Source organism: Ursus maritimus, unplaced genomic scaffold (genome assembly GCF_017311325.1).
Source record: "Ursus maritimus isolate PB19 unplaced genomic scaffold, ASM1731132v1 scaffold_23, whole genome shotgun sequence".
NCBI classification, from domain to species: Eukaryota; Metazoa; Chordata; class Mammalia; order Carnivora; family Ursidae; genus Ursus; species Ursus maritimus.
The window spans coordinates 46639854-46651627 of NW_024424786.1; the positions used below are offsets into that span (position 1 = coordinate 46639854).

At 64.8% G+C, this 11774-nt stretch overlaps 1 protein-coding gene across 1 annotated transcript in view; it reads right to left on the bottom strand.

Moving 5' to 3' along the window:
* Window positions 1–215: 215 nt before the first annotated feature.
* Window positions 216–11774, bottom strand: part of MUC2 (mucin 2, oligomeric mucus/gel-forming) — a 30354-nt gene continuing 18795 nt past the window's right edge. Inside the window, 21 exon segments of the mRNA XM_040638798.1 lie at window positions 216–453; window positions 539–665; window positions 964–1003; window positions 1121–1249; window positions 1854–1952; window positions 2042–2164; window positions 2364–2404; window positions 2562–2666; window positions 2880–3054; window positions 3721–3752; window positions 3844–3929; window positions 4075–4159; window positions 4545–4723; window positions 5311–5533; window positions 5747–5930; window positions 6513–6760; window positions 7204–7378; window positions 7702–8071; window positions 8206–8534; window positions 8657–10149; window positions 10229–11064. Of these exon segments, the coding sequence (XP_040494732.1) occupies window positions 216–453; window positions 539–665; window positions 964–1003; window positions 1121–1249; window positions 1854–1952; window positions 2042–2164; window positions 2364–2404; window positions 2562–2666; window positions 2880–3054; window positions 3721–3752; window positions 3844–3929; window positions 4075–4159; window positions 4545–4723; window positions 5311–5533; window positions 5747–5930; window positions 6513–6760; window positions 7204–7378; window positions 7702–8071; window positions 8206–8534; window positions 8657–10149; window positions 10229–11064 (5317 nt within the window).

An 11774-nucleotide genomic window follows, 5' to 3' on the forward strand; every position in this document is an offset into this window, starting at 1 on the left:
TCCAACCACTCGCCCCACAGCAGCCACCCAGACCCTCGGCCACAACTGAAACGCACCAGCACAGCGTCTGCCCAAGTTTATTTTGGAAAGCAAAGAATTGAACAAAGACTCAGAAAATAAATATCCTCAGAGAGGAGGTCCGCTTAGGTGAGGAAGCTCAGAGGGTCAGCGGGGGGGTGCGTGCGGAGGTCGGGGGCCTGGACGCGGGACCCTGCTCATTCCCTCCCCGGATACAGGCCCCTGGGGCTGGCGCGCCGGGCGCGGCCGGGGACACTGCGCTGAGCCCGCGGGAGCTCGCACACGGTGTCCTGGCACTGGCAGCTCTCGATGTGGGTGTAGGTGTGGTTCCGCGAGCTGCCATCAGGGCAGCTCAGCTCCACCTCCCGCTGGCTGGTGCGCTCCTCCTTGCAGCAGGAGCACCTGTGGTCCAGGGCCTGGGCCTCGGCCGAGTACCTGGGGGAGGGCCGCGGTGAGGAGCCACTCCCCCCCTCCCCGCTCTGCCACCCCCAGCAGGGCGCACGCAGGGCCTGGGACTCACATGGCAAAGGTCCCGCAGCTCCCAGAGCAGTAATTCATTGTGACCTTCTTGGTGCAGCCAGAGTAAGAGATTTCCTCCGTAACAGGAATGGTGGAGCAGAAGATCCTGGTCTCATTGCGAGGGATGCCTGGCAAGAGGGGGCGGAGGCTCTGGGGTGGGGTCTCCACACCTTCAGGGGGCCTACCGGATCTTCCCTCACGGCTTCTTCTCTCTCCCCAAGCGCCCCCGGCCTCAGCCACCCCCCAGCAAGCACGACATCCCAGGTGACGCCCTCAAATTGAGCATCTGGTGGAGAGTGGCAGAGGAGACAGGGATCCCGGGACACCGTCCCCCATGCCTCTTCCCCTCGAGGGTCCCAGCTGGAGCCCCCCTGCCCGGCTGCGCCTTGGGCCCCGGGAGCCACCATCCCAGCAGCCCCCACTCACATTTCTTGCAGCATCCGTTGGGCATGAGTGTGATGGAGCCCTGGAGGGAAGGAGAATGAGCCTAGGACTCAGGACGGCCCACAACAGTGAGCAACCCCTTCCTGCCACGGGGTGGGAAGGAACAGGGACCAGCCTGGCCCTGGGGAACCCCACTCACCGGGACGCAGATGCTGGGGTCAAAGTCGGGGCAGGTGATGTTGGAGACGGAAGAGATGAGCTGGTTGTGGATTTTCATGCAGCTGAAGAAGGTGCAATTGTTCGTGGGGTCGTTACTTATGTCCCCGGGCTGCAGGGCAGAGGGCAGTGTGGTGAGGCCCAGCAGGAGGCCCGGCCGGCGGGCCCAGAGCCACCAGGCAGGTGACACCCAGGAGGGGCCCCGGGACAGCCGCCAGCCTGTAGTCCACAGACACGTCCACATCCTTGCCCCCGGCACCTGCAGACGTGACCTTATTTGGAGAAAGGGTGTTTATAGACGGGACTAAGTTGAAGACCTCGAGATGAGACCACCCTCGATTACACAGGTGGCCCTAAACCCAATGACCAGTGTCCTTAGAGAGAGAGGAGGGGCCACGGGAAGGTGAGGCAGAGAGTGGACAGATGCAGCCACAAACCCAGGGCCTCCTGGAGCCCCCAAAGCTGAAGAGGCAGGGGGGTCCCCCAGAGCCTTTGGAGGGAGTGCAGCCCGGCAACACCTTGATCTTGGACTCGGGCTCCACGCTGGGAAAGTCAGTCAGTCCCAGTGTTTCCAGCCCTAGTCTGTGGTCACTTGTCATGGCAACCCCAGGACACTTGCACAGCCATGCCCAGCCCTGGGGAGACTCAGCCATGGCTTCAGGTCAGCCCCTCCCGTGTCAAGGGATGGGACGTGACAGGTGGGACTCCCCGCTCACCTTTAGGACAATGTTCTCCATGCCGGGTCTCTTGATGATGCAGTGAGTCTGCTGACACTTCCTGCAGCACTCCCTGGGGACGTCCACCAGCTCGAAGCCCTGCAGGACATGCACGGCTCAGGTTGGCATAGGCAGACAGGCACCGGGAGCCGGCCGAGGGGCGGCCCTGGGGAGTAGGGGAGGCTTACAGGGCTGCAGGAGCTGTTGCAGTGCACGTGGGTGCAGGAGATGATGTTAAGCTGCGTGCTGCTGTCCGTGCTGTTGGTGCAGACGCAGTCCTGGCACTTGGAGGAATACACTGGGGACCCGGGCTGAGGGCACAGGGAGGGCAGGTGAGGCAGGGCCACCTCCCACACCTGCCGCCTGCCTGCAGGACGGCTGGCCCTGCCCAGAGGCCCCCGGGCCTGACACACACCACGGAGGCCCCAGAGCGGGTACCCACCCCCCCCCGGGCACCCTGCCCAACCTGAGAGCCAGCCCGGGACCCCCACCCCTCGGCCCAGGGCTCACCTGGTACTCAGCATTCCCGTGAACGCACACACCCTTGGGCACTGGGAGGAAGAGAATGCGGACATGGGTCAGGCTGGCCTGCCTGGCCCCATGGCTGACGCCCGGCCACCGGACGCACGGGCACTCAGGCCTGGGGTGGGTATGTGTACCATGTGGAGCGACCCCACCCACGGTTCCCAGACCCCCAGGCCCACTGACCACAGGAGTAGGAGGGGCAGCACTTCCCAGGTCTGGTCTCGCTGCTCACTTCGAAGCCCAGGGGGCACTTGGGCGGTGTCTCCTCGCACAGGCTGGTATTGCACTCTGGAGGGGAGGGGGACAGAGTGGGCAGGGCGGGGCCTGTGGGCAGAGGCCTCCTCCCACACCCAGCTCGGTGGCCCGCGTCCTGACGGCCCAGCCCCCGCAGGCCCCCAGTCGGAGGCCCCCTGGCTCAGCGAGGAGGTGAGAACAGCCCCGGGGGTGGCGGGGTGCGCCCCGAGGCTCCAGGCGCCCAGCGCTGCCTGCGGGCGGCCTTACTGCAAGTCGTGATATTGCAGCACGGGTCTGCGGGGTTGACCTCCGTGAGCGGGTAGGTGCCGTCCTCCGTGCACGTGACCGGCTCCTGGCGGCACTCCTTGGGCTGACAGATGATGCCGCGCCCGCCCTCCAAGCACACGCAGTCTTTGCAGTCGAACTCAAAGTGCTCCCCGAACTGCAGGGACGAAGTGGGTGGGCAGGGGATCACGGCGCCAGCGCCCCTGCCCGTGCGCCGGGGCCGTACCACAGCACGCTCGCACTCTGCCCACAGGAGGCGACACGCCGAGGGTCCCGTGGGAAGCCTGGGCCCTCCCCCCCCAGCACACGGGGCCACATCCCTGATGCCACAGCGATGACCTGCTCCTAGCGTTTGCCTCCACCGGCCCGGCCCGCGGCAAATGTTCCGCACACGTATGTGGGGTTCGCAGAATGGAGCTAAGGAATCGACCACGTGTGGGAGACACGGACAACACTGCAGCGGCCAAGATGCCATCTCGGGTTTAGACGGCATGTGGGTGGCATGAAGGGGTGGATGCACATGTGGACCAGTGGGTAGATGGATGGACAGTTGGACAGACAAAGGGATAGATGGACAATTGGGTGAATGCTTGGATGAGTAGAAGGAAGGAGGGGCGGAGAAGGGAGAGAGGAGGGAAGGGGGAAGGAGGTGGACGGGTGGGGGGGTGGGCGCCCAGGGGACACCACTGCTGGCTCAGCCTTCCAGGACTTCAATGACATGACTCAAGGTTTGAGACTCCCAGGTTCTCATGTGCAACCCTCCCTAGCCCCCCAAATTCCGGGTTTGTGGGTTCCCACCCCAGCACCGAGAGGAAGGGCCTACCTTTCTAGGCACATCGTCAGGCCCCACACAGCCTAGAAGGGAGAGAACACAAGTCCATTAGCAGAGTCCTGGTGCCGCGGGACTGGGGTGGGCTTCACAGAGCAACGCGGGTGGGCAGCATACCACACAGCTCCACGCAGACGTCGAATCCTGGGGCGTAGTTCATGGTGCCCTCGGGACAGAAGCAGCCTTCCACCAGGTGGGTGTTCCTCTGGTGCGGGGGTCTGGGGGCGGGAGGGCATCATGTGATGGGTGTACACGGGCTGGGGAACAGGCATGTGGGACCCCGATGCCCGGACAGCGCCCACCACCCCGGCGCACAGCCTGAGGGGCCAGCCCGCTGTCCCGGCGCACCTTATAGCAACTAAGCTAGACTCGCATGAGGGCTCGTCTGCAGGACCACAGGCCCGGTACTCCCTGTGAGGTGGGCACGTCACCGCTGCGGGAAGGAGATAGGAATCAGAGGAGCTGGGGTTGGGAGGGAGGAGCCCGTGGGCCCCCTGGCGAGGGACAGGCCCACCCAGCCTCTCCTGCACCAGCTGGGGGTGACCAGCCGCCTGGTGCTGCCCATCTCGGCCCCCCATGCCATCCCTGAGCTGGGAGGCAGGGGCCCAGTGGCCTAGCAAGGATGGCCGTAGCCCCAGGCCCCCAGCCCCCCAAGCCCTGCCTTCTTCCCAGCCCGAGGCCCAGGCCGGCTCTCCCTGTCCTCCCGGCCCTCCCACCCCAGTGTGGCTTCAGGCCGGGCACGGCAGCCAGCGGAGCACAAGCCCCTATCCGGCCCGCGGGACCACAGGTCTGGGGCAGGGGCAGGGGCAGGCACACACAGCAGATCCCATGGGTGTGGTTCCGCCAGTCGATGCAGATGTTGCCCTGGGCACAGAGGGTCGCGTAGGCCTGCAGGCTGGCGCACTCCAGGCCGGAGTCGGGCACAAAGCAGCTGTCAAACATGCACGCGTCGTAGTAGTGCTGGGGGGGTACCAGGGCGTGGCACGGGGCGAACACGCTGTGAGGGAAGGCGCGCGGGTCAGGCTCTGGGCGGCCCTCCCCACCAGCCCAGCACGTCTCCCTGGCCACCCTCCCAGAGCCCGGCTCAGCCCGTATCCCACTGAACGGGCGCCTGTAGGCGGACAGTGGCAACAGGGCCACCTCGGGGAAGAGGAGCGGGCACAGTGGACGGCCCGAGGACAGGCTGCTGCAGGCCAGGCTCTCGGGCAGGGGGGAGCTCCATGCTACATGGCTGCCAGCTTTGGGGGTGCCTCCCTGATCCCAGCCCTGAATGCTAGCTCTGTCCCCGGTCAGCTCCTCTCCCTGAGGCCTCCAGCTCAGCTGACCTTGCTGAGGCGGGAGAGATCTGGGAGGACAGAAAAGGCACAGGGATATCTGTCAAGACAGCTGAGCCCCGTAGACATCGGGAGCCCCCGTCCTGGGCCCTCCATGACTCAGCACCTGCCCACTGGCGCCCTGACTTCCCTCTGACACCCCAGCCCCGTGCTCAGCCCTCTGCCTCGGCTCCCCTTTGCAACGGGGGTGCGGCACGGAGAGGAAGCCGCTCCCCGAGACCCCAGGTTCCCTAGGGACGGGCGGGGGCACCTGTCTTTGATGAGCTCACAGAGAGGAGAGGCGCAGCCCTTGTGGGTGGTGGTGCTGCCCCCTGGCGGCGTGCTGGCGGGGGGCTTGGTGGTCGTGCTGGTGTGGGGACAGTGCGGCTTGGAGGGGTCATTCACCACCCACTGATCAGCTGCAGACTCGCAGTTGGAAACGACCTCCCCGCTGGGCAGCACGCAGTCATCTGCCGTATTGTTGGTGCACGTACCTGTGTCGGGAGGGAGCCCACGTCGTACCAGCACCAGACCCCGGCCTCCCCTTCTCCAGCCCAGGTCCCCCGGTGACCTCAGGCCAGGGCCGAGGGCACAGACGACACAGGACTCCCATCGGCCTCTTCCCACGGGATTCCGAGCGGGGCGCTCACACCCAGCCTCCCCCCGGCCCCGAGCCGTCCTCTTCAGGGGTGGGCCCGGGGGCTCACCACACTGGCCCTTGGTGTTGTTGCCAAACAGGTGGTAGGGCAGCCTGATGGAGAAGGAGAGTCCATTGTAGGAGATGAGGGCGCCCAGCTTGGAGACTTCCACCACGTAGTTGATGCCCGACTGGTACACGTGCACCTCATTCTTCACGTAGGGCAGCGCCACCACCTGCCTGTTGACCTGCACCTGTGACCAAACCCCTGGGGTCAGGACGGCCAGCAGGCAGGTGCGGTGGCCACTCACCTGGGGCCCCGCCCTGGCCACCTTGGGAAACAGAGCCCCGTGGGTCTAACAAGAGTGAGTCGGGGCAAGCCGAGTCTTCAGAGAGCACCTGGGATCACCCCGCCCCTGCCTGTTTTCAGGCCTGTGCGTCCAGTGGGGGACCTCTGCCTGGCCCCTGGCCCTGGCCCACTTCCCACCTCCTTTCCATTGCTCTGGGCCCGACTTGTCCTGGCCGGTCCCCGGGGGAGGTCTCAAGGACACTGCGCTCAGAGGCCCCTGGAGACACTGGGGCTCATGCCGAGGGTAGAGCTCCCCAGGCCACAGGAACCAGCAACCCCACACGAGCGTGTGCCCAGTGCCTGTGCTCGGGGAGGGAGCTTCTGCCACAGAGGCCTGGGACCAGGGCGGGTGGTGGGAGCACGAGTGGGGAAGGTCAAGGGACCCCTGCATGTCGCCAAGGGCCTGAGAGAACGGCCCAGTCCCCGCCGAGCGAGGGAACGGGTGCACCTGTGCGCCTGTGTGGGCACCCTCGCCCTCGCCACGCACCTGGACCTCAATGGGCATCAGCTGCAGCGTCTTGAGCAGCACCTCCTGGGACTCGTAGCGCACGATGAGCGTGCGGGGGCAGGACACCTGGTCGTTGACGTCACAGTGGTAGTTGTCGATGTAGACCCCAAAGTTGCCCAGCGTGGGGGCGATCTCCTCCACAAGCACGTACGTGCAGTTTCCCTGGTAGCTGTAGTACAGCCCGTCGAACGTCACGTAGTGGGGGTCCCCCCAGCCTGTGCAGTAGCCTGAAGAAGGAGCTGCGCTGAGCCACACCGAGCCCCGGCCCGGGGGCTGCACGGGGACAGGCGCCGGTGAAAGCCCAGGGACGGGTGGGATCAGCAAGCAGGAATGGGGAGGGGGGGCGCACATTCCCGCTCCTGGGGCGTGCGGGGCATCCAAGCCCATTCTGTGGGACAGAGCCTCGCCGTGGAGCCAAAAGGCCTGGGTTCCGAGTCCAGCTCTGCCCCTCCAGCCCCAGGACCAGCCTCCTTCTGGGAGGTGGCTGTGCCCCACCAGGCAAGCCCCTCCCGCGCCCGGACCCCCAGCCCGAGATGGGAAGCAAGCAGGAGGCCCAGCACAGTCGGCCGGCACATTCAGCCTGCGGTCTGCACCCAAGGACCTCAGGGCCTGCAGCCCCCTGCTCACAGAAGGGAGAAGATGGAGGGCCCTGCAGTGTCAGGGGGCTTACAGTCACATTCCCAGTGCTTGCAGCACTCGTGGGGACCCCGGACGAGCACGGGCTGGAGGCCGTTGGAGCAGGTGGGCATGGGCGGGGTTTCGCACTCCACCTCCACGAGCTCCACGGTGTTGTTGTACTTGCAGATCGCCATGGTGCAGTTACACAGCCACCACGTCTCGTTCTCCTACGGCGGGAATGGCTCGGCATCAGCAGAGGCCAGCCTGGACCCACCCCGGCCCCCGCTGGAGGCTGGGGCACCGGGTGCCCCGGGCAGGAGGCAGCTCACTGCCAGCCACCTCACTGCAGCAAGGGAGGCGTGGGTGAGAAGGGGGCTCCAGCAGACCTGAGCCCAAAAGTCCACTTGAAGCCTCAGTGGTGGCACAGGGCGTCGGGACAGGGGTGTCTTGGGTGACCAGCAGAAAGGCAGTGCCTGGGCTCTGGAAGCCTGGCTGGTGGGTGCATGGTCTCAGGGCCAAGAGGACAAAAAGTCGCCCACAGCACACTGACCTGTCTGGGAGGATCGAAGTCTGGGCACGCAGGGGGCTTGGTGGTGGCCGGTGTGCTCGATGCCGTGGGCGTGGGTGGTTTGGATGTCGAGGTCGGTGTCGTCTTGGAGGGGGTGGGCGTTGGGGAGGGTGTGGACGGGCATGACCAGTTGAAGATCTCGATGGCGCACAACACCGAGCAGTTCACGTAATAGCAGGTGTCCCCGTGCGTGCCGTTGTACACCAACTCGCCTGCGAGGGGAGAGAGACCAGTCCTGCACTGTCCCCCAGGGCTGTCCACCAGGGCTGTCCACCAGGGCATGCAGGCAGGTGCCCATGAGGCCACCAACCCCCACTTCCCTGACTCATGGCTACAGCAAAGGGGGGCTGATCACAGGGCAGCCGCCCACACCCAGCATCCAGCTTCCCAAGCGAGCTCCTGGTTTAGACTGACCACTGGTGAAACCAGAGACCAAAGCCCAACCAGCCTCTGTCGCCTGAGAGCCAGAGTGAAAATCTTGGGTACCTGGTGCATAGTATGTGCCGTTCAAAAAGCAGCATGTCTCCTGAGGGGAGGAGGCGACTGGGGTCGTGATCCCTGGGCGCGTGCTTATACTGACGTTTGGAGTGGAGATTGGGGTCGGTGTGGGCGTGGGCACAAAGGAGGTCGTGGTGCTGGTGATCTGTGGCCTGGACGGTGTGGGCGGTGTGGGCGTTCCTGTGGTGGTCGTTGACACCGTCGTAGGAGTGGGCGTGGAGGGGGTGCCCGTGGTGGTGCTGATGGTGGGGGTTGGGGTCGGGGTGCCCGTGGTGGTGGTGATGGTGGGGGTTGGAGTCGGGGTGCCCGTGGTAGTGCTGATGGTGGGGGTTGGGGTTGGGGTGCCTGTGGTGGTGGTGATGGTGGGTGTTGGAGTCGGGGTGCCCGTGGTAGTGCTAATGGCGGGGGATGGGGTTGGGGTGCCTGTCGTGGTGCTGACGGTGGGTGTAGGAGTCGGGGTGCCCGTGGTAGTGCTAATGGCGGGGGATGGGGTTGGGGTGCCTGTCGTGGTGCTGACGGTGGGTGTAGGAGTCGGGGTGCCCGTGGTAGTGCTAATGGCGGGGGATGGGGTTGGGGTGCCTGTCGTGGTGCTGACGGTGGGTGTAGGAGTCGGGGTGCCCGTGGTAGTGCTAATGGCGGGGGATGGGGTTGGGGTGCCTGTCGTGGTGCTGACGGTGGGTGTAGGAGTCGGGGTGCCCGTGGTAGTGCTAATGGCGGGGGATGGGGTTGGGGTGCCTGTCGTGGTGCTGACGGTGGGTGTAGGAGTCGGGGTGCCCGTGGTAGTGCTAATGGCGGGGGATGGGGTTGGGGTGCCTGTCGTGGTGCTGACGGTGGGTGTAGGAGTCGGGGTGCCCGTGGTAGTGCTAATGGCGGGGGATGGGGTTGGGGTGCCTGTCGTGGTGCTGACGGTGGGTGTAGGAGTCGGGGTGCCCGTGGTAGTGCTAATGGCGGGGGATGGGGTTGGGGTGCCTGTCGTGGTGCTGACGGTGGGTGTAGGAGTCGGGGTGCCCGTGGTAGTGCTAATGGCGGGGGATGGGGTTGGGGTGCCTGTCGTGGTGCTGACGGTGGGTGTAGGAGTCGGGGTGCCCGTGGTAGTGCTAATGGCGGGGGATGGGGTTGGGGTGCCTGTCGTGGTGCTGACGGTGGGTGTAGGAGTCGGGGTGCCCGTGGTAGTGCTAATGGCGGGGGATGGGGTTGGGGTGCCTGTCGTGGTGCTGACGGTGGGTGTAGGAGTCGGGGTGCCCGTGGTAGTGCTAATGGCGGGGGATGGGGTTGGGGTGCCTGTCGTGGTGCTGACGGTGGGTGTAGGAGTCGGGGTGCCCGTGGTAGTGCTAATGGCGGGGGATGGGGTTGGGGTGCCTGTCGTGGTGCTGACGGTGGGTGTAGGAGTCGGGGTGCCCGTGGTAGTGCTAATGGCGGGGGATGGGGTTGGGGTGCCTGTCGTGGTGCTGACGGTGGGTGTAGGAGTCGGGGTGCCCGTGGTAGTGCTAATGGCGGGGGATGGGGTTGGGGTGCCTGTCGTGGTGCTGACGGTGGGTGTAGGAGTCGGGGTGCCCGTGGTAGTGCTAATGGCGGGGGATGGGGTTGGGGTGCCTGTCGTGGTGCTGACGGTGGGTGTAGGAGTCGGGGTGCCCGTGGTAGTGCTAATGGCGGGGGATGGGGTTGGGGTGCCTGTCGTGGTGCTGACGGTGGGTGTAGGAGTCGGGGTGCCCGTGGTCGTGCTAATGGTGGGGGTTGGGGTTGGGGTGCCTGTGGTGGTGCTGATGGTGGGTGTCGGAGTCGGGGTGCCCGTGGTGGTAGTGATGGTGGGGGTTGGGGTTGGGGTGCCCGTGGTAGTGCTAATGGTGGGGGATGGGGTTGGGGTGCCTGTCGTGGTGCTGACGGTGGGTGTAGGAGTCGGGGTGCCCGTGGTAGTGGCCAGGTGTGGTAGTACTTAGTAGTAGTGATGGTAGAGTTGGGAATCTCGGTGCCTGTGGTGTACTGATAGTGGCGGTTGAGTATTTAGAGGTACCCGTGGTAGTACTGATAGTGAATATCCAGGAGTACCTGTGAGTAGTAGCTGACAGTAGGTATGGGGTTGGGGTGCCTGTGGTGGTGGTGGTGGTACTTGGGGTGGGTGTCGGGGTCTCTGTGCCCGTGGTGGTGGTGATGGTGGGGGTCGGGGTGCCTGTGGTGGTTGGACTGGTAGTGATGGTGGGTGTTGGGGTTGGAGTGCCTGTGGTAGTGGTAATGGTGGGTGTAGGGGTTGGGGTGCCTGTGGTGGTGGTGGTGGTGGTGGTACTTGGGGTGGGTGTTGGGGCCTCTGTGCCTGTGGTAGTGGTGATGGTGGGGGTCGGGGTGCCTGTGGTGGTTGGACTGGTAGTGACGGTGGGTGTTGGGGTTGGGGTGCCCATGGTCGTGCTAATGGTGGGGGTTGGGGTTGGGGTGCCCGTGGTAGTGCTAATGGTGGGGGATGGGGTTGGGGTGCCTGTCGTGGTGCTGACGGTGGGTGTAGGAGTCGGGGTGCCCGTGGTGGTGGTAGTTGTGGTGGTGCTTGGAGTGGTGGTGATGGTGGGGGTTGGGGTCTCGGTGCCTGTGGTAGTGCTGATGGTGGCAGTTGGTGTTGGGGTGCCCGTGGTGGTGCTGATGGTGGATGTCGGGGTGCCTGTGGTGGTGGTGACAGTGGGTGTAGGGGTTGGTGTGCCTGTGGTGGTGGTGGTGGTACTTGGGGTGGGTGTCGGGGTCTCTGTGCCCGTGGTGGTGGTGATGGTGGGGGTCGGAGTCGGGGTGCCTGTGGTGGTGGTAGTCGTGGTGGTGCTCGGAGTGGTGGTGATGGTGGGGGTTGGGGTCTCGGTGCCTGTGGTAGTGCTGATGGTGGCAGGTGGGGTTGGGGGGCCCGGGGGGGGGGTGGGGGGGGGTGGTGATGTTCACTACTGCTCCTCTGCTCTTCATACGCTAATCTATGGATAAGGGACTATCAAAGAGACTTGGGTTACCATCTTCTATGACCCTCCCCTATGCTTATACAGAAGGTAAAGCATAATGTTTCTCGCTATCTGTCCATTGCCCCTCCCACGAGTCCCTTGTGAAGTCCTGAGTACATGTTATCCTTCCCACGCCATTCAGAGCCAGCATAGGAGCATGGCTTAGTAAAAGATAGGTCTGTACTACCCAGAGAGGGTGTTTGGGATGGGGACAGGCATGGGGCATGGGAGGGGAAGAAGCCAGGCTCTTGGTTTCTGTGGGGTAAGAGCTATGTTGCTAAGAATTAGTTTTTATATAGCTTTTGATAGATTTCCTTGAGAAAAACACTACTGACTCAAATGTCCTGTCTTAAGCTTCTGCCAACAAATCAATTGCCCTAGTTCTAGGCCTGGGAAGAGTCGTTGACAATCCCAGGATACGTATGGTGGGCAGAGTCAGGTAGAAAGAAAGCTCCATGGGCTCCTGGGTGGCTCAGTCTGTTAAGCGTCTGCCAGGGTGCCCGTGGTGGTGGTGATGGTGGGGGTTGGAGTCGGGGTGCCCGTGGTGGGGGTGGTAGTGGGGGGGGTGGGGGGGGGGGGGGGGGGGGGGGGGGG